Raw genomic sequence first — 27,555 nt, 5'->3', positions numbered from 1 at the left:
CTTTCTAGTTTAGATTAAAATTCGATTAATTGAGCAGCCCTAGTCACATATTGACAGTGGTTCACCGATGCCAAAGACATATTTACCCAGCTACATTTCCGAAAGAATGCAAAAGCATTGACATATATTTTTCCTTCCTATGATAGCCCGACGGGCAGGGCAGGGATAGATTCTGGTAGCCCGACTGGAAAAATCGCTAGCCCCGGGACGTCGGGCTAGCGATTTTGCGAGCCCTGCTGTAGTATATAAAAATTTGTGTATCTCAAAAAGAAAACTATGAAGACACTCAAAATAAATAAATGTAAAGATAAGCTCTGGCGGACTTGGTTCTATGGTAGGTCTTAAAGGGTTAAATAGCCTGTGCAAATATATTAGTGTTGTCTTCTCACTATACATACTCTCAACTTTATGCAAGAGAAAATAAAGTATAAAAAAAAAGATATTTTTCGCAAAGAAACTCCGTCTTGTGGTTTTGCAACATGGTACTGCTTTACGTGCACCCGGATTTGCGACATGCTTTACGGTAACTCAAAACAAAGACTGCACCCTCTCCACTCGCTGTTTAAAGACTGCATACTTTCCAGATGACCACAGGTCAGGTGGTATATCGTGATATATATCGTTATCATGATATAAAATAATTCATATTGTGATAAATATTTTTTCCATATCGCCCAGCACTAAATGAATCAATGATACAGAAGTGGAGGAAGCGCAGTTTTTGGCTTTCCTCGTATTCCAAATACATATCATTTAACCCTTTGCCTAAGCACCGTCTCACTGGACAGAAATCACTTGAGCTGCCGCTGGTGCTTTGCTTTCATGCTACTTCTACTGTGTCCTCTCTGTAGACACAGAGTTGGACTGACATGTTGACTCGCCCTACATGAGTGAAAAACAGAAAAAGAAAAGTGTTGATGTGCCTGATTCAATTGAGCCGCTGGGGTCTGTGAGCTCAGACACTGGTGTGCTGCACTAATATGTTCCTTAATATTAGATTTTTCTTGGGGCAGCCATCGCTGCAGGGTGTTAAGTACCTGTGTATGTGGTGACAAAAGTTAACAGAGGCCTCCCATAAGATATAAGACAGTTGAAAGTTGGTGGCACGCAAAAATGATGTGACTTTTGTAAGAATGTCCGTTTGACATTTGTACATGTCTTCGTTGTCACAATTGATTCAGTAGACATCAAACAAGGGGCGGATCGTGACGAGACCCCTCCTCGCACACCAACAGGCAACGCCCCGTCATCAGAGTCGGACATTGAAGTTTCCAGCGCGAGCAATGACCTCGTGTCTTCTAGCAATGACATTGTAGTTTCACAAGAGGAAGACGAGAGGTTGGCCAAAGAGCTGTCACTCAAAGAGGCCGCCGCCCACGACCTTTCCCACCGGCCCAAACGACGGCGTTTCCACGAGAGCTACAACTTCAACATGAAGTGTCCCACACCTGGCTGCAACTCACTGGGTGAGTGCACAGACTGGCACGTTTCACAGCATCACTTTCTCTTCAGAGCATCTCCTCATCCTCTTCCCATTCCACCCCTTCCACTTCTTTCCTTCGGTCTCTCTCAGGTCATCTCACAGGGAGGCATGAGAGACATTTCTCCATATCAGGATGCCCTCTCTACCACAACCTTTCTGCTGATGAATGCAAGGTATACGCACACACAAACACAAATAAACATGATGATACATCAACAGGGAATTCAGGATAAGAAGTGAGTGTGAAACTATGATGCTACGTGCTGTGATGTTTCTGCTGCGGGGTCAGTTGTGAGTTGTTGGTGGCAGACGGTGTTGATGTTTTGTCAGGGCAAGGCATCGACGCGCGACAAACAGGCCGAGGAAAGGACGCTGTCGCACCGTCAGGATGAGAACAGACACTCCACGAGAAACCAGGTAACACGTGGACGGCACGCACACAAGTAAACAAATAAAACATAAACAAGTCCATCAGATGAGGCCACCAGTTTGTGCACATGCTTCTGTTAAGTAATTCCCTTTGTCAGCTGAACTCAGCCTAAGAATTTAGATGAAGTGGATTGTTACACAATGCTGTCTATGTGTATGGACCCACAAGACAGCACAACATCACTCTTAAAGCAGTAACACCTCACATCATGCTGCGATTTGTCAGAATAGCAGGGTCAGAGGCAAAGTGATGAAGAGCTGCTGTAGGTAACTGTGGTAGGACCCCTCGCTGCCTGACTGTATTGATTCATTTTGTAAAAAGATGTAATAAAGAGTAGCAGCAATGTGACTGCACTGTTATGCTTGTTTTAATTCTCTGCACTGGCTTCCCTCTGACCCAGGTCACATGCAGTAATGAATGATTACGCTTACACTGAGTTACCTTCTGTCTGTGGATGGACGGAAGGCAAAATGACGATTACATTTCCCTGGTTATGTTTATGACAGCTGCATTAATAAAGACATTTGGTTAAGGATTTATACTTTAACCACATACTTTTATTTTACGTTCCCGGTTATTTGTATTTGTTTCTGCACTGTGAAAGCTGTTTGGTTTCTGGTGCACATTTGTAAAATTATAATTTTAGATAATTATAATATAATTATAGATTGTGCTTTGATAATATGTGAAGTATTGAATGATCATTTATATTGAGGAGCTGTTTTTGAAGTTAGTTACTACACATCAGATTAATTACACTTATTTAATGTAATGAGTGAATTATAATAATTTATCTGGCTACTTTAGACTGAACTTGAGATATGACCATGCTGCAATAAGACCCAATAAATGGGCTTTTTAAGGGCTAAACTACTGTTTGCATATTAGATCACATGGTTAACAATATGTCGTTATGTCTCCTGGCTGAAGGCTGATCAGTCAAACGCGGTTACATGCAGCCAGCATAATGCTAGGTCAGTTATACCTCCCTGTGGGACGTCAGTGCAGATGAGAAAAAATTTAGATTTTTAGAAAGTTTTGTGTTCAGAAAGCGATAAAATGTCAATTTTAGGGGTCTTATTATGTTATTTAAATCCCTTTATTATATTCATGGAGTCTACTAGTGGAACTGTGCGTGATTAACATTTCCAAATAGCACTTATTTGTCTTATGCTGCACCTTGGTGCAGCCACTTAGTTCATTATCTGAAAGAAGCAGTTAAGCTTCTCGCCCTTTAAAGTTACAGTGTGTAAAATTTCACTACTAGATGTCAGGAGGTTGCAGATTGCAGTCAACTGAATTCTGTTTTCTTACGCCTCCCAATTCTAGTATATAGTTCTAGCTACGGTGGTCTCTGCAGGACAAAGACCTCTGCCCACCGTTCATTTACACTCGACATATTAAATGCTGTTTACCTCACAAGTCAATGTGCCGGGTGTCCATGGCTATAAACTTTATGAAAGCAAGTCGATGAGCTGGTGATGACAGTGTTACTGAGGTGAGTTGTTGATATCCTAAACATTTTTGTCAGTAAGCACTGTTGTTTTTGCCTCTGTTAGCTGCTGTTAGCTCATTTTAGCCTGTGGAAATAACATTTTATTATCTAGTTATTATGTCAGTGAATATACTCTCATACGATGTATAATCAAACTGTTTATCGGAGGGAAAGTGTGATTTATTTATTTATTCATTCATTCATTCATTTATTTATTTATTTATTTATTCATTTTTTGCTGCATTCAAAAGTGCGGGCCACCATGGTGGCTGACCATGAACACGACCACTGCTCCTATGTATTTTTAAGGGATTAATTCTAAGTTTATGAGAAAGCATCAGTTTGTCGGAAGACATAATTACACGCAAGTCAGTGTTTATTTATGAGTACAATATTCTTTTTTTATATTGATGAATTCTGAGCTTTTGACTCATAGACATTCTGTGAGTTTATTATTTAAAAGTTGGGGCATGTTTATTATGAGCATCACCTTTGTGTGAGTATATATAAGTGTTTTTTTTGTGTGTGTGTGTCCTCTCAGGCCCCTACAGAGCGTCAGCTGCGCTACAAAGAGAAGGTGACAGAGCTGAGGAGGAAGAGGAACACTGGCCTCAATAAGGAGCAGAAGGAAAAGTACACGGTAAGTGGATTAGATAAGAGTCTGTGTGTGTAATATATCACATATCATTTGATTGTACCTCTCTCAGCCAGATTTCCTATCTTAACGTCTTCTCTGGTCCCCGCTCACCACCAGGAGCACCGTCAGAGCCATGGAACGAGCCGCGAGCCTCTGCTGGAGAACATCACCAGTGACTATGACCTCGAGCTGTTCAGGAAAGCGCAGGCACGTGCCTCGGAGGACCTTGTAAGAGAGAAAACTCATCTTCATCTCCCCCCTTACACTTTGTCTTCTTCCCTTTATTTTTGGCCTTATTGCTCTTCTTCTCTGTTGCAGTCTGCAGACCCTCCCCTGCAGCTGCAGGAGGCGTCTGAGATATTTTTGGTAGTTTGGGAAATCACTTCCTGTCATTCCGTGTTGCGTTTTTTTCCCCTTCTGTTCTGTCACTTTGTGGCCCATTCATTTGAAACAAAGCATTGTTATTCTCAAACAGACATACTTGAAATATCACATAGGATTTTGGAAGTATTTTGATCTTTTAACTGCGTTGCTCTGGCAATACATTTCTTTACAGAGGTAAATGAATGACTAGTTTTTCAATTTCAAAACAAAGTCATCTTGAAAGCACCTAAGTTAGAATTTACATCACATATGCGTGTTTTTACTCTTATGCTTGCAACTTTAACAGTTATCTGATCATTGTGTGGTAATCCAGTCTTAAATTATTTCTTGCTGACTATGTTTTTTATATTATATTAACAGTAGCAAAGTTTGTTGATTCACTTCCTCATGAACAACATTTACACTCAAGTATTTTCTAAAGAAATTTGCTTCATACCTTTTTTTAATTTGAATTCTTTTCTTTTTAGTTCTTCCTTTAAATTTTTCTTCCTGCATCATTTTATTTTGTTTTTCCTCCACTGAGGTTTCCCTGAGCGTGACCTTTGATTCGCCCGATCCTCTTCGACAAATAATTGAGATTTGTTTTTCTCTCTTTCTCTGTTCTGCCCTTTGCCTGCACACCTGCCCTGTCTTCTTGTCCTCTCGGTACCTTGTCTTCCTGTCCCTTCCTGTCCTGGTTGTGCAGGAGAAGCTCCGTCTGGCTGGCCAGGTGTCGGAGGGCAGCAACATGATAAAGACCATTGTGTTTGGACGTTACGAGCTGGACACCTGGTACCACTCTCCATACCCAGAGGAGTACGCCCGCCTGGGGAGGCTTTACATGTGCGAGTTCTGCCTCAAGTACATGAAGAGTCAGACCATTCTACGCAGGCACATGGTGAGGCTTATCACTATCATTATCATTATTATTATTATTATTATTATTATTATTATTATTACAAGAAATTCAAATACATTAAAATAAGATAGATCGCAGCAGACTCTTACCAGATTAGCATTGTTGGACTCTCCTACTGTAGCTTGATAACTTCTCCGCCAACTTTCCACTGATTGGCTATCACTCACAAACACAAGGTTTCAACAGCAGGTGGGTGGGGCTTCTGTGCTGAAAGGCAGAACAGCATGACTGAGATGGACCATGTTGGGACTATGCATTCAACATTCTGCTAGTGTTTGAAGCAGGCTGAAGCCTGAGCTGTTGGCTCACAGGGATGTGTGTCGTATACACTGACTTTGTTATTAGAAACATTGGCTCTGTTTGATGTGAAGACTTTGTCATTTTTTTAAAACTGGTTTTAAGCAGTAATTCTCCGGGCTTTCAGAATATTGTTCAGAGTCTTTGCTTTTTCATTGCTTTTCAGTCCAGGTCTTCATTTCAGCCAACAGCTTTATTTTTTGGCATGACGATGTTCTTAAACACACTGCCAAAGCAGTAAAAACATACCTGATAGAAAAATACAAATCAAACACTGATCACTGTCACTCATGGGCTGGTCCTGTCCAGAGGCTGGACTTCAATGTTACTGAAGCAAGAGAACAGAGCAAAAGGCAGCCAACATCCAAAGAAGACTTTTGAATGTCCTTTAAGAAGCCTGGAGAACTATTCCTGAAGACTACGTGAAGAAAAGTCGAGTAATAAAATGTCAAGTAGAGCTGGGCGATAGAACGATAACGATATGTATTGCGAAATAACTTTTTCTCGATAGAAAAATTAAACTATTGCGAAAGGCCTCATCTCTCTTGTCCTCTTAAAAAAAAAAAAAAAAAAGAACAGCCAATCCAAATTAAGTAGCGCAGAGCCGAACCAATCACAGCCGCAGCGTCACGTCACGTGACTTGTTACGTACAGCACAAGCGCCAAGGCGCACATGTGTATTTGTTTTTGCAGCCGGGCTGCCCAGGTAATGGAGGAAATGAGTTTGCCGACTAGAGAAAAATCAACCGAGAGCGTGAGCGAAGGTTACCGAAGAAAAAACCGATGATGGTTCCAATGCCGGAGAGATTGTCGAACGGAAGGGCCATAGAAGTTCCGTAGTGTGAAGGTATTTCGGCTGCACTGTAAATTGTGCCGAAAGCAAGTCTGGAAATACAATAAACCGGTGCATGCTCAATCTCTGACTGAAAGCGCTAATTCGCCATTCGGCTTTTGTCAGACTAAAGTAACTGTTTGAAAAGCTAAGCTTTACAACAAGGAGAGATTGAGAATTTCCTTTTAGTTCTCAGTTTATTTGATATTGACAAAAGTTAGTCAATTTTGTCTGTTCTTCTGTAAAACAAACTAAGATTTATTTTTAGAATTAATATTTTGTTTCTAAGTGGAATTGACAATTTAGTAGCCTGTTTTAGAGCTGGGCGATATATCGAGTTTTTTAAAAATATCGATATATTTTTATACGAGATATAAGATGTGACAATATCCTTTATATCGATATAGTCTATGTTACGTTATAATTATAGTTGCGGAGCCTCAAGTTTGCCTCTCTTTCGTCCACTTTTGTCTTTACGCAACGTTACTCGACCTCGCCTCTCCTTCACTGAACACAACTCCCCCTCCTCCCCCATCGCTTCACCTGCAGGCAGCGAAAGGTGGACACGGCAAATCTCCATTAACGAGTTAATGCGCATCGCCCGTGCGTGGGGCTGGACGGCGTCAACGTGTTAACGAGCTAACCACGCTAACGAGCTAGCCACGCTAACGCCATGCACGGCCTGAAATCCTTTCATTTTCTCAAAAGTTGACAGCGCGCCTTTTGTATGAATTCTGGTTGTGCTTGATGACCGCGAACCGATTTTATGTGGTACACAGCGCTCAGCAATCTGTCAAAAAATGTTTTAGTTCGACTTTGGTAAGCTACGGAGCTGCACCGCTTGATAGATTGTGGGAGCATTACGGCTACTGAGGAGCCTCGCGGAGTAATACGTACTGTGCTTCAACGTAATATTACCGTATTGTGTGTGTGTGTAAGGACCATAAATGGCACCTGTTCAGAGACATGGTTACGAAGCGGATTTCAAACTCCAGGCTGTCAGTCACGCAGAAGTTGGGAACAGAGCAGCTGCGAAATCTGTCTATGTTATTATGCTCAGCGTCTGTTAGTTTACATTTTGACTGCACAATTGTGAGCTCTTTGTTATGCACAAAACAACATAGTTTTCTTTTATTTATAGAGCATCATTATTTAATAAATGCTCATAATTTATTTTTGAGTAGTTTTTTTCATGTACATCTATGCTGTATGTTAATAAAAGTGCCTGTGTGACATCTGGGACACAGCTTTGACTAAGAACTCTCTTTTTGTTCTTACTTTATGGCTTTAAAAAAATATCGAGATATATATCTTAATTCGCCATCCAGCTAAAAAATATCGAGATATGAATTTTGGGTCATATTGCCCAGCTCTAGTCTGTTTTGTTTGTTCTATTTTGAAACTTAAACGCTTTAGCGGCTGCCTTTTGTGTAGTTTGCAATATTTGCCTTTATTTATCTGAAACTGAAGTCTCATGTTCCTTAAGTACATCTACCCTGTTGAACTTATGGGAAATAAATATTTAAATCAAAACAAGCTGCAGATTATTTCACATTTTACTTGTGAGCAACGGCACATTTAAATCTTACAAATATAGTTATTTGGCTTATATCGTGATATATATCGCCTGAAATGAAAAAAACATATCGTGATATGAAAAAATCTTATATCGCCCAGCTCTAATGTCAAGTTTGTAAAAACTGCACAAACTCTGATTTTGTCTTGTATCCTGTACTCATGTATGTTTGCAGATACTGCATTAAATTCCTGCACCCATTTCCAATTTTCCCTGCAAATTACAAAGACACGAGGTGGTCTGAGATTTTGCACCGTGCTGTAGGCTGGAGGTGGCTTCTACTGTCATACTTAAAAGTTGTCCTTATGCTTTAATTCCGTAATCAGTAAACGGGGGAAAATATACAAATAATTCCTCAAAGTGTTATTGAGCTTCAGTTTATCTCAAAGTATCTGATTGATAAGAAAAAATAGGTGCCAGTCAGTGACACAAAGGTATCAAAGTGAAAATGGACTGAGCCTGGGCTATTGTCTTAGACTATCTCAGTGCCTCAGGTGCTCTATAATATTATTCCTACACCATTCAGACTCCATTTAGATAAAGTGTGTAACTTTGGCCTTTCTGAGACATTCCGACTTTTTCTGTATTTAAGTGATAAGGCTGACGAGAGCATTTTTCCAAACTGGGTGCTTGGCTGAAGTGAGGTGTTTGGAGCCTGACTGTCAAACAGATTAACTGCACAGCCACAGCACTGGCAGTGTTAGTGATTAAATATTAAAGCCTGAATATGGGGGGGGGGGGTTAAGCTCAAGAGAACAGCAATGCGTATCAAACCATTTTGAAAATGCTTTTGTTTTGAGACATTTTTACACTCTCAGGTCTCTCAAACAGAATGATCCCATTGTTTGGATGATTGGTGTATTGGCAGCTCGGGCCAGTGTTTCCTTATCGTCATCGATAGCAAGTTGAAACAGAGCAGCTACAACTGAAATAAATACAAAATATAAAATTTAAAAAGCAATTGGCAAATACTGGAAAAATACTTTTTTTTGGCTTTATTTATTATTTTTAGTGTATTTCATTGGGGGCACAGGGGGTTCTGTTGCACTTCCCCACTGTGCACCCCCCACCCCGCATCTTACTGAATCAGTGAATCACAGAGGACCGTTTACTCCTGGGCACACGCTAATGTTGCACGAGTTGAAGATCTGAACAAAAGTTAAGCTCTGTCTCAATTTCTTCATGTTTGTCTTTTTTTTTTTTTTTTTTGTTAAGGCCAAGTGTGTGTGGAAACACCCTCCAGGTGACGAGATTTACAGGAAGGGGAACATCTCTGTCTTTGAGGTGGATGGAAAGAAGAATAAGGTGAGAGAGTTGCAGTGACCTCTAAACTTGCTCCGCCAAATATGCTATATTATATCTAAACCTCATAGCAAGTTGGCAATCAATGATAATGGCAGTTACATTTTGATTTAATGTACTTGAACTTTAGGCTAAATTTGTTAACAAGATCTTAATATTTCAAATCTAAAGGCCATTACACACCGGGTGCACTGTGAGGGGGAAAAACCAACAGAATTTAGAATTTGTAACACAGAAAATGTTGTGGTTTTGCTGGGGGGAAAAAATTGTCCTCAAAAGACAGAAAAAAGGTCTAATGAGCTAATCCTGATGATTCAGAGGAAGAAACAGAGATTCTGGGTTCATCCAATAAATCCATCCAAATAATTACCTGCAAAATAGTGTGGTCGAGGTGAACGGCTGCAATAAATGTTACACATCCGGTGTGACAAAATGGCCTTAACAAGTATTTCCTCCCTGTGGAGGAAGGCAGGCTGTACATGACTGAGGTGTGGAAGACTCTTAATGTATTTATACCTGATGGGTAATGTGAAGTCACGAAAGTCAGTGCAGGATTGTTTGACTGGCTAAAACACCACACATGATTGGTTTTGCTGTGCAACTTCTTCACGTTGTGCTTTCTGCAGATTTACTGTCAGAATCTGTGTCTGCTGGCAAAACTCTTCCTGGACCACAAGACTCTGTATTATGATGTGGAACCGTTCCTTTTCTATGTCATGACTGAAGCTGACAACACAGGGTGCCACCTTGTCGGATACTTCTCCAAGGTAACTCGAGGCAAATAATATGTACAGATACATCCTGTACATGGAGTATTTTACGTGACTGAACTCTTCTTGAAAATAGGGAGTGTTAACAGAATTTGCAGAAAATTACTTTTAAAGGAATACGCTACAACAAATCACAAATGTCTTTACTAAGAAGTGCGAGCTGAATTTAAAACGGTGTTTCTGATGAAGTTCTACACAGTTTGTAATGTCAGCTGCTCTGTGATGTTGGGCAAAGGAATCAGATCAGAGATAATGCATTTTCATACTGCTACAGCCTCCATAGTCCTGCTATGAGCTTTGATTCAGCCTGTTACCTTCATGCGTTCATTCTCCTCCCACAGGAGAAAAACTCCTTCCTGAACTACAACGTATCCTGCATCCTTACCATGCCGCAGTACATGAGGCAGGGCTACGGCAAGATGCTCATAGACTTCAGTGAGTAAATACCCATTTTTCCCTCTTAAGTTTAAACGACCTCACACACTGGCCAGAGATTCTGCACAGCACTACACAGTAACAGCAGATGTAGGAGCTTGAGGTTGCTCTAAGTGTAGCCATCCAAAGCACTGCTCTCTCGGTTTGTCCTGCCAGGTTACCTGTTGTCCAAAGTAGAAGAGAAGGTGGGCTCACCTGAGCGGCCCCTGTCGGACCTGGGACTAATCAGCTACCGAAGTTACTGGAAGGAGGTGCTGCTGCGCTACCTGAACAACTTTCAGGGCAAGGAGATTTCCATCAAAGGTCAGAAAGTTCAAAATGCTGGATGGAGAAAGACAAATATTTGACTTCTAATTGATTCTGGTTGATTATGGCTGCTGGTCAAATTGTAGATGAGAAGAAAAGCTTATAAAATACAGTGTAAGAAACAAGAACAGCTCCTGAAACTGTGTATATGTGTGTATATGTGTGTATATGTGTATGCACGCATTCAAGCGTAGCCACTTTTGTGAATGGGTCAGAGAGCAGCCATATTGAGTCAATGTACTAGTGATAAATGAAGACGGGCACACATGAGGCTTCCCCTGTGGTTTTCTGCCAAAGAACCGGTGACTCAGAGGAAGCGAGGAACACCCTGCTCCCATGGTGCATCACTTTTGTTTGTGCTGCTCGTTTCTGCTTCTGTGATTAAAAACAAACGGTGCAGCCACACAGTCACATCTTTGTAAGGCATTAAGGCACAGCAGTGCTTTAAGTGACACCGGCCTCAGACACACGACACATTCATTTTCCTTGTTTTCATGTTGTAGTCCAGCTCATATGATGCTTGTATTTCCTTCTTTATAGAACATATGGAGGATTTTGGAATATTTGAAGTTATTCACACCTCTGTTTACTAGCTTACATTTGTATTGTTTCATGGTGCTTATGCATCCTTTGCATTTGATGGGATTGACATCATCATTTAACAGCACTACAATGATCACGTTATGTATTCTAAAGTTTTAAATAATTTCACTTCAATATCCAATATTGTGTTTAGTTTTTACCCCTCTGCTGTAACAGGCTGATGGGGTTTTCTATTCACTGACACCCAAGTTTGTGAATGCGGTAACGAGGTGATGTTCGATATCTTAGGTGTATCCCTAAAAATCTCAGACGGGGTTGAATCTCAGTGACCTCAGCCTCAAGGTCAGGGGTCAGAGGTCAAGTTTTTATAAAAATCTTGTCAATGCAAAAAGTTGAGAAGGACGTCATGTAGGATTTTGAAAATGCTAGCTACCATAGGTGTATCTAATTGGAGGTTGGAAGCACTGACACCGCCAGTATTTTATAGGAGTTACTTTTCATAAATGACAACTTCACTGCGAGTGTCCTTCAGTGCAATCTGTTTGACACACGGAATAAAGAAGAATGTGACTAAACAGTGAATGGTTCAGTAATAACACTCTGTTCCTTCACTTCTGAGCATCTTTTTGTCCTCTTTTATTTGTATTTTTTCTTTTGAACTCAGAATGTCTTCTTGTTATTTTGAATTTAGGAAAATGTTTCCAGCTCACAAAGAGTGATGACAGTGACTCTTCTCAGTCACCCCATTCTGCTGCTCTGTGTGTCCCTGTGCCACAGATAGTAAAGTTACATCTGAGCTTTCTGAAGACTTGAAGGGAATATTTTAATGAAAAAAAACTTTTAAATATGAATTTTTTAAAGATGTTTTTCATGGGAGTAATGAATGCAGGGAAATTATTTGAAAGCTGCTGATGATTCATCCTTCTAAGTTTTCTCTCACTTTTATGTTCACAGAGATCAGCCAGGAGACTGCAGTGAACCCGGTGGATATAGTCAGCACACTGCAGTCCCTCCAGATGCTTAAATATTGGAAGGGGAAGCACCTGGTTTTAAAGAGACAGGTATGAAACACAGCCATGCTGTTGTCTCTGTTTAGTAGAATAGCCACTCTCTCCCAATTAGCAGCTGGTTGTTGTTTATGATTCTAATAACCAGGGTTCCTTTGCGGGGTTTTTTCTTCTTCCTTTAAAGGACCTTATTGATGACTGGAAGGCCAAGGAGACCAAACGTGGTAACAGCAAGACCATTGACCCCACAGCCTTAAAATGGACCCCACCCAAAGGGACGTAGAGGAGCTACCATTACACACACTCCAAAAACACACAGTCACGCACAGATCCTCCTCTGTACACTGGCATGCTCACAGACGCTGAGTCTAAACCCTCACTCACTATCGTACGAAACGCTTTCAGCAGCTACAGCACAGTCACAGACACGGACAGTTGCTACTCTGGGTTCAAGTAACCACAACATTAGTCCACAGGTAGGATTCCTGTTAAAAGAGTTGTTTGGACATTTCCCTAAAATTTGAATTAGAAAAATAAGGAACATCCATATGAGTCTGGGAATGACTTCTCAGACACTTAACTGTGTGTTAGTAAAAACCCTGAGTTGCCAGGTTTTTAATAGCAAGCGATCAGGAAGGACGTCCTTCTGAAAGGAAAGCTACATAAATAAAATATGTAAAGGAAGAGGGCTAATGAAAAGCAATGTTTAATTTCTGTGAGCAGGAAAACTACATTTAGATGTATCTCGAGCAATAAGCAGTGAAATAAAGACAGATTACAGAACAGGTCCTAACATACAACATACAGTACTTAACACATTTATAAAAAAGAAATATAAATTTGCTTTATGTGTGGCGGGATGCTATAAAATTAAATAATTAATTAATAATTAATGATTCAAATCTTGTTTTATTACTCTTTTGATAGGGGTAGACATTTTTACGACAAAGCAACACCGGGGTTGTCGCTGTCTTTTCATTTTTTGCGAATTACATGTTCTATGCTAAAGCTAGTAACAACTGCTGCTTAAAGTTAGCTGGTTTGTTTGGGCCAAAAGTGGGCATTTAAAAAATAATATGGTGGAAAATAGGAATGATATTCAGTCACAATTTTAAATATTTATTTCCCTGTTCAGGATGTAGAGCAACCCTTCTCTCATGGCAGCCAAAATAGCTACACTCCCCTGTATAGTATTTTATAAGCTAGCAAAAACCCCTACTAAAGTTAGCTGGTTAAGACTTTCCTGAAAATGGCCATTTTGGGAAAAAATTGCAAAAATAACACAGATATTCAATAAAACTGATGAATATTTCTTGATTAAACAGTATTTTATAAGCTAACTAGCTAGTTATAAACGATTGATGCTGAGTTTAGCTAATTAGCTTTTGATTAGCTTTTGCTATAAATTCTTTTTTAAAAGTGGGGGATAACATGAGAATGTTATTCAATACAATATTGAATGTTTGATTGTTCTGATGAAATGGGCTTTGAGTTTTATGTAATTCTTTAACATTTTCACAAATGCAGTTATACATTTTACACAATAGAACAGACAGGTTTTATTGTACACTGACCACAGCCACTATTCATCTTTAGGTTCTTTTGACGTGTGTATACGTAGCATGGCCGCTGATACCTTCTTGACCTCATTTGTTGTCTGCAAAGTGAAGGTAATCGTGCATCGTTAGCGCACCTTCTCCCAGACACTTAATTAGCACGGCGCACCAGGCCCGCTTGCTAATCCAATCAGCGGCATGTGGTATCAAATCTGCAGTGCATTTCAGTCTGTCATTCAGACAAAATGCAGGTCTGCAACACTTTGACTCATGTAAACGTGTTTTTGCAGACACAGACCAGCTGGTTGTGATTAAACAGGACCATGTCTGGGCTTGCATGTAATACTGCCATCCACATGATTAAATGGAGAGTTTTCAAACAAACTGGAGAAGAAATAAGGTTGATCATTCCTCTGGGACGAGTGATGAAATCTAAAGAAAAAAAATGTCCAAAAGTATCAAACCACAGTGAATAAACAACACTGTGTAAATTAGTGTTCACATATTTGACACATACACAGGTGAAAAGTAGTGAAAAGTGATTTGATCTAACTTAACTTAATGCATTTTATCAACTAGATATAGTATTGAAAAGCTAACATGGTTTTAGGTCAGGTGCTTTACCTTGTGGCCTTGTGGCTGTTTGAACCCAGAGCCGATCAGTAACAGAGCTTCTCTTCTCATGCATCAAACCCTCACATTGTGTCCAGCATTTAACCCCGTCTCATCCATCTCTTGGTTAGCAAAAAGCTATAGCTGCCACTGGGCCACGTTTGTACCGTCACCAAGGAGGAACCTACCCACGATGTGTGTTTATGTGTTTTCCGTTTGTTTTTGTCACCCATGTTTTAAGACTTTTCTCTCAGTTGTGTCTGCAGTTTCATTTTTTAGCAGTTTATAGAGTTTGGGAGCTCTTGTGTGCTTTGTTTGGTTTTGTTAAAGTTCTCAATGATTTTCATACTTTTTCTACCTCTGAGGTTTTACCACTGTATAAAAAGCTAAAACGGCGCATTAAGCTTCTGTTTTTGTTTTGTTTGGGGTTTTTTGTTGTTGTTTTTTAGTTTTTGTGTGTGTATTAACGTGAAAATAATGTAGATGTTACTGCCCAGCAAGTGTTTTGGTTTTTTTTAATAGATTTTTTTTAAATAGCCTATTTATATTCTTAAAAAAAACCACATTAACTACATAGAGCATAAACAAGCGTAGAGGAATCTCTCCTTTCTAGGAAAATGATTTCCTTGTGAATCAAATATTTTTAAAAATCTAAATAAAATTGTACGTGCTTTTGAATGTGTCTACAAGCTCTTGGAAAGTACAGGAAGAACAATCCAGAGCATTTTCCCCACCAACAAAGGCGATGACGGAAGTCATTTACATTTCAGAGGTTTATTCCATGTTATCAAAAGTGACGTGATTGAATCAAAACATGTCACTTTGCACATTGTCACTACTTATTACCACCATAGTTGATGCTGTGAGCTGTTAGAAAAGGGCAGCCTTGTTGTGTAAGCTCAATAAGCATGGTTGGCAGCACTTTTAATTTTTGAAATTTGTTCTATATGATTGATTAAAATATTATTTTAATTCTATTGACAATCTCTACATTTATTGATCTGGATCAACATGTTGATGAATTTTAATCAGCATTTAATGTTTTGGTAAAGGAGTAGCTGGCTGTTATTATCAAATATGGATTTGTGAACATTGATCTGTGATTGATATCTCTCGCGCGTCTGTTCGATAAATATGAAGCTGCAGGCAGTTAGCTTATCTTAGACTGGAAACTGGGAAATCGCCATTCTGGCTCGAGCAAATAACCGACTTTAAAACAAGAAATTCACTTTTTGTTCAGACTAAACATCTGCTTGGTCCAACAGAGGATTCACATACATCCTAACAATCCATCAGAAACATTGTGCATAAGTTTAGACAGCAGTTGGCTGTGAAATTAGAGGTGTGTTGCCAACAATGTCACATTGAATCAACCATTATCTTTTTTCTGTAGCTTTTGTGTCACATTTGAGCCATTTTCTTTTCCCGACTGCAGCTTAAAGTTACATTTCTTCTTGTGTTGAAACAACTGTTGCCTTTAAAGTTCATTAGTTTAAAAAAAAAGTCAATGTCTTTTTTTTCTTGTTTTATATACTGATCATTTCTGTGTACGGGTTATCTGCATTTTACATATTAATACATATTTCTGTTATCCGGTGGTTAATGTGGTTAAATGCACTGTCATCATTGGGTCGTACAGCACAGCACAGGGCAACAGTGCTAACAGAAACTCCATTTATCCTTTTAGCATCAGCTCTCAATAAATCACTCACAAATGTGCTGCTGGCTGAATTTACTTGTTGGTAGGTTGTTGTTGTTTTTTTTTAACTAATGTGCATTAACATTAAAGTGCGCTTACTTACCTTTTTCTCTCTTTTTTCTTTTTTCTTTTTTTTTTTTTTTGCCTTTCAATGAATTTACAATGAATAAAAAGCATCCTCAAACACACTCCTGGCTACAATGTTCCATACATGATTGGGATACTTGGGCTCTTGAGGTCTTTTTTTGGCTGAGATGACTGGTAAGCAAAAGGCTTACCAGTCATCTTTGGTGTCAGAGAAAATATTATAGAGGATGGGTTCCTTTTTTAAGGCCTCCATTATGCTGATATTTAAGAGTCTTACAAGAAAAAATCCCATCATAAAGAGTGTACTCTTTTCCTTCTTACCTGAGCAGGACCTAATGGACCTAATTATAATGCTGAAAACAGCCCATTAAAACTGTAAATAACTGGAGTGTTTTGAACTTTAGAAAAAAAAATCAAATTTACCCATGTGTGTAGTGTTCTTGTTTTCAAGAAACCTGTCATGACGTTGTTGTGCTTGTGTCTATTTTCCAATCACCTTTTCATTCCTCCCCCTGGTGCCAATGGTAGCTATAGATGGACAGTTTTAGAGCATTTTGCTGGTTACTAACGCACCCATATGCTATCACGATTACCTGGAGAAACAAAGATGCATTCCTTCGCCTTTCATAGGTCACCAGAAAGCTGTTGTTGTAGTGCTACCTATTTAAACTACTCACACAAAGAAGTGACACAAAAGTAGCGTGACATTGCTATGTAGCTCAGTTGTGCTTTTGTACCTGCTTCTCCTCTTTGCCTTCCTCTTCAATAAAGACAAATGGTGAAACAAACTGAGAGATTTCGCCTCATGTGTTGACTGTGTCCCCTAACAGAGCATCCTTAAAGGTTTAAGGATTGTTTAGGCTTGGTCAGTTTGCTCAGCTAATAAGGAACTAATAGACAAAAGAATATTTCTATGTGTCGTGCCTATTTAAATAATATGCAAATATGCAATGTCACTGATAGCTTAAATTGGGCATTTCAGCAATAGCAAATATCTACTGTATGTCTAATCTGACTAAATAAATCCTGCCAGTACTGTGGTCATGTCGTCACTGGCTTTGAAGAAGATGATCAAGTTTTATCCATGCTGGAGACTGAAAATCAAGATATCCCACATCCACAAGAACACAATTGGCAGACAAAAATAACAAAAAAAATAACTACACAAAATACAATTAATTTAAAAAAAAAAACATTGCAAAAATCCTACAAACATCAGATTATAAAACTTAAAGAGCTACAAAGAGAATGTAGGTCTGTGGTTTGAGCTGAATTTTGAAGTTTATTCTGTTTGAATAGTGCATGCTGCTGAAACCAGTTCTACCCAAGTAAGTGGTTTCAATGGAGATAATCTGAAATTAAAATGTCAATATATTGTTAATTGTTGTTACAACACTTAAATGAGAGATGTGTGGTTTGGAGGCTTTACAAATGAATACCACACAATGGCTGTTAATTGTTTAAGGGAATCCATCCAACCTTTTCCTTCAGAGATCAAAGAAGCATGATGATATACAGGGGTTTAAGTGATGGAGTACTGTTTGGGCAGCATGAAAGTACTGAATCTCTTCATAGGCCAGGACAGATATGGAGACTGACTGCACAATAATATTACAGCTGGAAAATGAAATGAAATGAAAACTTCTGATTAGTTAATGCTAATTTTGAGCTGCCAAAGAGAGATTGAGGAGATTAAGATAAGTCAGGGCCTGCAGGCATCTTTCTAGCATATATTATTGTATCATCAGTTAAAAAGAAGGTTGAACATAAAATGTTGGTTTGGAATAACAATGTCATTATTATTATATTAAATAAATAGCACTGGATCAAGAACAGATCTCTGTGGTGCTCCAAAATGTTTGAAGAGCAGAACTGACTAAGAGTTGTAACACTTGCTAATTCCACACATGAGGGAGATGATAGGAGACCTTTGATCTTTGATTTGCTTACTCTTTTTCCTGGTCACACTTTCATGTTAGTTAGATGCAAAGATGTAACATGTGTTTTATTCATTTTAATATCTTTACAGAGGGCCAATGCAGGGGAAAAGAATGTGCCTGTCAGTGTTTTAAATAAATCATCTGTTACCAAATGTTTATTTCGGTTGCAAATTCTAAATATTTATTAATTAATGAATTAATTTACTTATTTACTTATTAGATAAGCAAATGTAGCCTAAAGCAGAGCTGAATATTAGTGTGGTTCCCTGTAAATACATTTAAAAATGCTGTCGTATACTCAGGGTTTCTATTCCACTTTTATTTTAGTGAGTTTAAATAACAATAGGTAATAACAATTAACACCAAACATCTTTTTTGCTTATTTCTAATTATTAAAACATAAATTAAGAATTAGTGGACCATTAGGGGTGTCATTATACTTGAACACGAGAGAATGATATTCTGCAAGTAATGCATGACAGAGAAAGGAAGCACACTTAGCTAATGAAATCATCTTTAATTAATCCAGCACAAACTGAGCGAACCCTTTGAAAAGACATGAGACTTACATATGCATTAAGTTTAAATGTGGCAAGATATCATCAGTTACAACGTACAGCAGTGCAGTTCATCAGAGATCGACGGGAGTGAAGTTAGCGATTTTTAAAAGCATTTATTTCAGTTCATTGTAACAGGTGTTTGGACCGTGTCGGTCAAAGTGCATCATACTCAGTGTCCTGTTGGTCAACAACGGATGACTGAATAAGACATTATAACTGAAATGGAGTTTGGTTTATGAGTGATTCTCTTTTCTTTTTTTATCTTCAGTAAGAGTCAGATTTAAATTCTTCTTCCATGTCTGTAAAACAAAAAGAAAACAGCAAAAACAAATATTAGAATGAACATTTTGATTTGATTATAATCAAGCTTGAAAATCACTTTTTATAATGGCAGATTAAAACATGATAACAGAGTCACTTTTCTATCTAAAGAGTTATGCAAAGCAAACATATTATATACAAATAGAAGTAGATGTAGCCGGACATTTACCTCCTCCTAAACTCCTTCTGCCCATGAGTCCAACAAACATCTCCCCTTTATTTCCTGTAAAAACAAAACAAGACACAGAGAAAGAAGAACACAAAGATTTTTAGGCTCGCTACCAAAATAAAACAATAAAGAAAAGTTGAACTCTAATCTCTCCTACTCACTTTTCCTGCCCAGTCTCACAGCGTGGGATACACCTGAAACAAGCAAGAGATAAAAAAAAAAAGTCTCAGATATTACAGGAAGCAGAAATGATTGTGGAGCACATCATCAACTCTAAACTGCCCATGAAGTACAATTATGTGCTTGTTTATTTGCTCACCTGAGCTTCTTCCCATCAGACCGTGGAACTGCTGAGCTTTGGACCGCTTGATGAGATCTGCCAGACGAATGGTTATTCCTCTCTCCACTGGGTAACCCTGCTTACACACACACACACACACACACACACACACACACACACACACACACACACACACGTGCATGTACATATAGTACAATAAGTTATTGCTGAAACAAATAATCCAGTACTTGCTGTCAGTTGCTAAAAGTTCTGTCCAGGGTTTGAAAACTGAGCAGTGACTATGCAGGTTAGGATCTAGTCAGCTTGTGGAAATAAGCAGAAATGAGAGTATTAAGCACTGCATACACTTTTTCTCTGTGTCTCATAAAAGTTGGTTACAAAATTCTTCACCAGCATCTGGACTAAAGGTCACCACATACTATAGATATACCACACCAAACACACAAAAACACTATTTGTGGTCCTGGGGACTTCATAACCCTCTGTTCCCCTGTAATACCATCTACTTTTAAGACTTTTAAAATGTTTCCAAATGACACATCTTAGCTATAAGAATTGCTTGTGAACATGGCTTTGAAATGTTTTGCCACAGAAACAGAGACATTAGCTGAGACTCCAGCTGTTAAATATGGTAATAAACACGCCATCTGTGCCGGCTAGGCCTTCATTTTTATGCATCAAATCGCAAATAAACCACCGCAGATTTTCTTATTTTGGAGGCATGTGATTCGGCGGATCTGCAGATGTGTCCCAAACAGCCAGATTACAGAAAATTGCACACACAACAACAGAACACTGAGGCTCGCCACACTCACGTATAAAGCACAGCATAACGCGTGAGTTTATTTCCAAAAGTCTAAAGTTTGCAGTCATCACGAACACGTCTCTGCCCTGGACGAGTTCTCCTCGTTTTTAAACTATTCCAGCGGTGACGCTCACACATAAAATTCGCTTTGCGTGATCCCGTGACACGTCTGACGTCACTGAACACAATTCACTGTCTGTACTTCAGCTTTTGGCTTTAAGTTAAATATATGAATAAAGGAAATTAGCATGTTTACGAGGTAATAGACCAGGTCAGGTATTGATCGGGAGGCTGGTAGTTCGATCTCTGGCTGCCGCAGTGCATGGCCAAAGCATCCTTGGGGCAAGAGAATGTGTGTGTGTGTGTGGGGGGGGGGGGGGGGGGGGGGTTGAGAAGCATGTTGTATGAAGCATTTTAAGTGCTCGGAAAAGCGTTATAAGAGAACGAGCCCATTTACCATCTAATTACCAGTTTAGCGGACATGCTCAGTTTGTCATATATACATTTCTCTGAGGATTTGTAGCTACAGGCACATTAGACAGAGAACTATTAGCAGAGCTATTTTTAATATCGGCTGCTGATGATTTTTGGCGGTTTAGCTCTAACAAATAAGGCGATGATCCTCCAGCCTCTGTTTCACTTTTGGTCTCTGTCCGTGGTGCTGAAAAGCAAGTTAGTCAAAGAAACTGCAGAGAAAGAGAAAGAGAGAGAAGTTTGTTTTGCAATATTTATACAGCTTAAACAAAATTTAAATTTAGACTTGATTCTGATAAGAAAGTGTCTTTTACAAAGTAATAAAGCTCTGTAATATGGGGATACAACCCTCAAATCTACGTCTCTCTTCCTCTCCCTTTTTTTGTTTTTTTCTTTTGAGGGGTCGGGGTGGGGATTGTACCTGCCAGTCCTCCACCGTCCACATCTCTCCGTCGTTTTCTTCCCCGGAGAGCGGAGTCCCCAGCGCGCTGCAAACCTGCACCAACACGACCACCAGCAGCACTACTACAAACTTCAGAGTCTCCATGGCTACCTAAGGATGCCAAAGTAATAACAACAATAATAAAATATAGAAGTGGCTGCAAATAGTCAAGAAGAGCCTCCCTGATTCGGACGCATACAGAAGCCAACAGAATTCAACCCCTCCACGCGTGGTTATGTTTCTGCACTTTGTGCTCTGGTCTTGAGGCAAGGTCCGTGCTTGCTCTTATAAACGCACTGTGCTCGCTCCTCCCCACTTCCTCCAGCAGCCTCGTATTAAACCGAACACATCCTGCAGGCCAGATTTTTTTTCCCACCCCTCTGTCTGACTCATGTGCTGTTGACTGTGAGTAAACTTCATCTAATCTAAAACCAACTGACCCAAACTGTGAAGGATGGGTGTGCTGATTTGTTAGCTTCTGTTTCATTTACCCCACACGTTTATGGTAAAATGTGGCAAAGCCATGTATGACACTCCAGTGTGCCTTTGAATTGTCAGCTCGATAACCCAAAGGAAGAAAAATGGGGCGAGCGAAGGAAAAGACAGGATATGTCTTTATTTTACAGGCTGAGCACAAGACGCCAAACCAAATCACAACTCCAACTGACACGGTTATATTTCCCCGCCGTCAAACTTGAACCAGGTCATAATCATGTTTTGTGTCCTCTTTATGGTTCGTGTCGCCTTGTCCCAGTGCAATTTGATTTTCGGGGCTTGATGTATTCATGATTTGTTTGTGTGACTCAGCGGGTGAGTGCCACAGTATTATGATGGATTTATAATCATGATCAGTGCAGCTTCTGACGAGAATCCATCTTTTGACTTGATCTGTGACAAACACACAATTGCGCATCAGCCCCACATGTGGGTTAGGACCCACCCGCTGGGTAAAATTCAACTGGTTTTGCTCTGAATGTCCTATGACTTCAATTTTCTTTCATTTTCAATACAGGATTCTTCAGCTCACCAGAACTCTTTGAAAAAACGTTGTTAACACCAACAAATTTACAATTATTCTGCTATTAGTATCCATTTGATCAATCTGTGACTCAAAGTCTCCACCTCTATGTCTTTTAATGAGTAACACAAGTAGCTACACCCACGTAAACAATTTTGCACATATTTATTTATTTATGTGGCATAACTGATTCATCTCTCAGTAACAGTTAACGAGTGCTCACTTCCTTTTGGGAAAAAATAACTATTACACATGCTCTTCATTCAAGACTCAGTGAGGAGAGTGAAAGATGGAGCAAAATTTGAGTTTTCCTTTGGGACAGGAGTTCAGCACACCAGGCAGATTTCATACTTGAGACACATGACCAGAAGTGTTTACATGTGAGGGATCTGAAAGACTTCTCCCAGGAACCTATGAGTATCAGACATTTCATTTCCTGAATTTTGGTCAATTTTGATGCATCGATTTGTATCAACATTTGAAGGAAATGTCTTTATTTACCCTAAAGAAAGCACAAAATTCAGTCAGCCACTTCAGTAGGTACACCTTACTAGTACCGGGTTGGACTCCCTGATTCAATAAGGGGCTGAAAAGAGATTTTGGTCCATACTCACATGACAGCATCACACAGTTTCTGACATTTGTTAGCTGCACATCCATAATGTGAATATCCTGCTTCGCCACATCACAAAGGTGCTCTATTGGATTGAGATCTGCTGAGAGTGGAGGTCATTTGAGTACAGTGAACTCATTGCCATGTTCATGAAACCAGCATGAGATGATTTGAGCTTTGTGACATGCTCCTGACATATCCTGCTTGAAACAGCCATCAGAGGATGAGTACAGTCTGGTCATACAGGGGTGGACAAGGTCAGGAGCAATGCTGAGGTAGACTGTGGTGTTTAAATGATGCTTAGTTGCTACTAAAGGGCAAAAATTGCGGCAAGAAAACATTCCCCACACCAGTACACCACCTGCAGCCAGAGCCACTGGCACAAGGCAGGATGGAGCCATGTTTTCATGCTGTTTTATACATGTTTTAGTGCAGTTTTATTCACTCTTTTAGCTCCGATTTTGGTCTCAACCCTCTAACAAACCCACAAACTTTGTCTGTCTGATGCTGAATATACTGTGTGCATTGATGTAACTTGACCTTCATCTTCCTCAAGATGTAGCTGCATGTTGCAGCATGTGTTAAAAGTGATGCAGAGCTCAGCAGCTGTGAGTTTTTTCTGTCTGTCTGTTGATTAGCACACCATAAGTAACAGGCTGTAACTATATCTAGCTTGACTGTTAGTCTTAATGCAATGCAGTAGCTTGTATTCTACCAGTGTAAACATTTTTCCCATTTTTGTAGCTGACATTAGTGCATGGACTCAACCTGTTCAATCTGTGTTTCAAAATAATTCTTTCAGATTTAGCAACTTCCAACGAGGATTTGGGTTTGGGGTTCTTGGTGTTTGAGTTTGTCTTTTATTGTTCTTGAAGTTTTGATTCCCCTGTTATGTTTTCGGATTCCTGTTTTTTGCTTTATTCATTATGCTAGTTTTAGTTCCTGCTTTGATTTCATGTGTTTCATCATGTGTTTCTTCCACCCTCACCATTTCCCTCTCTGTCTTGTTTCAGTGATATTGCTTTCCCATGATCCCTTGTCTCCGTCACCATGTTGAGTTGAATATTGATTTATTGAGTAGCGTTCAAATATCTCAGTGAATACAGAATAAAGATCTACCACAAAGCAAGAAAGCACGAGACAAAGCAAATCAAAAGGTATTGGCTGAAGCATATGCTTATTATGCCAACCCTTTTAACAAAAGATCTTCTAGCATGCAGCTCATGTACACAGGGCTCGAAGCAAAGAGTAAACAAAACAAAGCAAACAAACAAACAAACAAAAAAAAACATTAAAAAAAAAAACCTTTCCACCATAGATAAGTAAATACATTAAATTAAATTTCATTATAATAATAATCAAAGCAAAACAACCAAGAATTTCAGTATTATTATTTTTGCTCTTTTCATTCTTGAGTTATATATTTTTCTAATACTCTATTTTTAAACATGTTTTTAAACAAGGAAAATGAACTACACCTTTTTAAATCACTGTCATAACTACTCCACAAGTTAACTCCTCTAACAGAAACACATCTCTGCTTTATGTTTGTCCTTATCTTGTTTTTTTAAAGAAATCTGTTCCCCTTAAGTCATATTGACTCTCTCTGACTTTAAACAGCTTCTGAGTACTGCGGCAAAGCAAGTTATTTTGTGCTTTATACATTATCTGTGCCATTTTATATTCAACTAAATCATAGAATTTCAGGGTATTCAGATTAATAAACAAAATGTTAGTTGGTTCTATATAGTTCGATTGATTTATAATTCTTATAGCTCTTTTTTGTAACTTGAAAATAGGAAGAGTATTTGTTTTATATGCATTACCCCATATCTCCAGACAATAAGTCATATATGGAAGCAACAGAGAACAATAGTGTGTACAATGATTTCTTGTTCAGGACATGCGCTGTTTTGTAGAGAATAGCAATGGTTTTTGACATTTTTGTTTTCACATGGTTTATATGAGACTTCCAGCTCAGCTTATCATCAATTATCACTCCAAGAAATTTATTTTAACTGTACACTCTTTCAATTTCAATTCCATTAACCCTGATTTTAGATACCTTTTTCATTTGTCTAGTACCAAAATTAATTAATTTTGTTTTGTTTATATTTAACGATAACTTATTTCTATCAAACCAGTTTTTTAATATATTTAATTCCTTTTCCACTGTAGTCAGAAGCTGTTCTAGGTTTTTACCTGAGCAATACAGAGTGGTATCATCAGCAAACAATACACATTTTAACAGTTTGGAAACATTACATATATCATTTATATATAATATGAATAATTTAGGGCCCAGCACAGAGCCCTGAGGAACACCACAAGTTACCTTCAACTGATTAGATTTTACATTATTGATTTCGACATATTGATTTCTGTCATCCAGGTAACTTTTCATCCACTTGTATGCTATCCCTCTTATACCATATCTCTCTAGTTTATTCATTAATATAGAATGATCAATTGTATCAAACGCCTTTTTTAAGTCTATAAAAACACCAACAGTATATTCCTTATTATCTATTGCAGTAGATATCCCTTCTACAAGTTCCATCACTGCCATCGAAGTGGACTTTTTCGCTCTAAAGCCATATTGGTTATCACTTAGGAGATTATGCTTCTCTATATATTTATCAAGTCTATTAACAAATAACTTTTCTAAAATTTCTGAGAACTGCGGGAGTAGTGATATTGGTCTGTAATTGTTTACTGTGAGTCGTCTGTCTTTAGTATTAGTCTTTTGATTGCTTCCCATTTTAGTTTTTTTTCCCCACCTTTGTCATTGTCAGCATCACTCTAATGGTCTTTACCTATGTTAACTGTTTTCACCTGGCCTCACCAGCCTTCCACAGTCCCATAATCCTCACATGTAGCCCTGTTATTCTGTAGGATTTATCTTCTGTCTCACGTGTTTATTCTTTGTATTGGTGTTTCTGTCATGTGCTTTGAATTCATCTTTTGTTCCTCAACCTTATGTATGGCACTGAGTTTCACTCTTCATGGCAGAACAGAACAGCACACCAGTATAAATGCAAACTACAACAGGGATTCAGAGCAGTGCTATAAATTCCACCCGACTCCTTTGTGCTCCCTTTGGGCTCCACCTCTGTGCGATATTACACTGCTTTGGGGGCGGGGCGGGGGGCTTCTGTTTTGGGAAATAACCTGCTTAAGTGTGAAAGCAGCAACTATTCAGCTCAGTGATAAATTCACTTATTTTAATTTATAAACCACTTAACTTTAATAGCTTGTGTGTTTCAGCAAGGTTACTGTTATTGCTCATGCTAAAAGTAGTTGTGCATGTTCACTTTTTTTTATTTTTTGTCTCTGCTTCTTTCATAGTTCTGTTGCAGGAGCACACAATCATGTGTTCTTAATATTTCAGTCTAAACCCATGGCTCTCTATAATAACAAATGAAAATACCAAAACTCCAAACATTTTTATGTTTTTAATATGTGTCTCTTCTCACATGTCTCCTTTCCAGCCAGTCATGCTTGTTCAATTAAATTCTTCTTCTTTTTTTTTTTCTTTTTTTACATAGCACCAAATCAAAACATAAATAATCTGAGTGTACCCAGAAATCAGAAAGGAACTGATGAAAGATTGTCTTTGCAGTTTTAAGATAAGACAAAGACAGGGGAAAGGAAGCATAAGGAAAATGCAGTTCTAGAGTCAGAGACCCCTGCAGCAAAGTACAAAGAGAGAGAGAGTGATAAAGAGGAGTAAAAGAGAGGTACTCTCAAAATGTATATGTATAATTCATGCCCCAAACTCCTGACTTTAAGTAATTTGATTACATGTAAATTTTGTAATGTAATTTTGTTACATAAGTACTATTTAAAATCTTAAATTGAATGGAATCTGTTTAAATGAAATGTCCTCAATTGGGAAACATTCAGTTTGTGCCAAGCCGATTTTCCTTAATGATTCATTGCTTGAATACATAAACTTGTGATTTTATACATTTCAGTTGCATTTTACTCAGAATTATTGCTTTATGTTTTTTTTAGGCCAAACAATCATTTCCTTTGAGCGTACCCAGCCCATGATGGGAGATCCATAAGGAGCTTAATGGAGTGTGCAAGATACATCTTTGGATGCGCTGGGATGCATTATCAGTGATGTAACATGGGGTCATCTGGTGTTTCGAGTCTTTCAACATCAGACACTATCATCCAGGCACCGAGCTAAGGTTGATAAGACCCCTGCCTGCGTCCCAGCGACAGCCACCCATGGATCAGCCCTCTTCATCCACAGCCACCTTGTGGCCTTCTCTGCGGTTTCACATACTGGCCCTCTTCCTAGCCACTCCTGTTAGGCCCAGTTGGTTTGCTTTGCGGAGTGAGCATCATACGAAGCCTTTAGAGCCCACCTCTATTGGCTCATAGTACATCTTCAAGCCCCCTTCCCGGCACTTCTTTACTTCTTTCATTTCCCTCTTCCATATGCTCATCCCAGGACATGGCAAGTTCGAGGACAATAAGCTGTTTTGTTGCCTTTGAGACATAAATATGTCTGGTTGAAGTGATGTTTCAGTGATGTGCTCAGAGAACATC

The 27,555-nt window shown here is 38.9% G+C and overlaps 1 protein-coding gene across 3 annotated transcripts in view; it reads left to right on the top strand.

The window, feature by feature from the left end:
* LOC134625891 (histone acetyltransferase KAT7-like) overlaps positions 1-17,137 on the top strand; it is a 44,869-nt gene extending 27,732 nt beyond the window's left edge. The window contains exons 4-15 of one of the 3 annotated variants that reach the window (XM_063471246.1): positions 1,185-1,466; positions 1,574-1,656; positions 1,814-1,900; positions 3,950-4,048; positions 4,163-4,273; positions 5,115-5,306; positions 9,248-9,337; positions 9,961-10,101; positions 10,446-10,539; positions 10,696-10,842; positions 12,343-12,449; positions 12,580-17,137. In XM_063471246.1, the coding sequence (XP_063327316.1) occupies positions 1,185-1,466; positions 1,574-1,656; positions 1,814-1,900; positions 3,950-4,048; positions 4,163-4,273; positions 5,115-5,306; positions 9,248-9,337; positions 9,961-10,101; positions 10,446-10,539; positions 10,696-10,842; positions 12,343-12,449; positions 12,580-12,678 (1,532 nt within the window). In that variant the 3' untranslated portion in view covers positions 12,679-17,137. Of the gene's footprint in view, positions 1-1,181; positions 1,467-1,573; positions 1,657-1,813; positions 1,901-3,949; positions 4,049-4,162; positions 4,274-5,114; positions 5,307-9,247; positions 9,338-9,960; positions 10,102-10,445; positions 10,540-10,695; positions 10,843-12,342; positions 12,450-12,579 lie in introns of all 3 variants that reach the window. The other 2 variants (XM_063471247.1, XM_063471245.1) reach the window with 2 other exon arrangements.
* The last annotated feature ends 10,418 nt before the right edge of the window (positions 17,138-27,555 follow it).

Source organism: Pelmatolapia mariae, linkage group LG4 (genome assembly GCF_036321145.2).
Source record: "Pelmatolapia mariae isolate MD_Pm_ZW linkage group LG4, Pm_UMD_F_2, whole genome shotgun sequence".
Lineage (NCBI taxonomy): Eukaryota > Metazoa > Chordata > Actinopteri > Cichliformes > Cichlidae > Pelmatolapia > Pelmatolapia mariae.
This window is presented reverse-complemented; position numbering and strand designations above follow the sequence as displayed.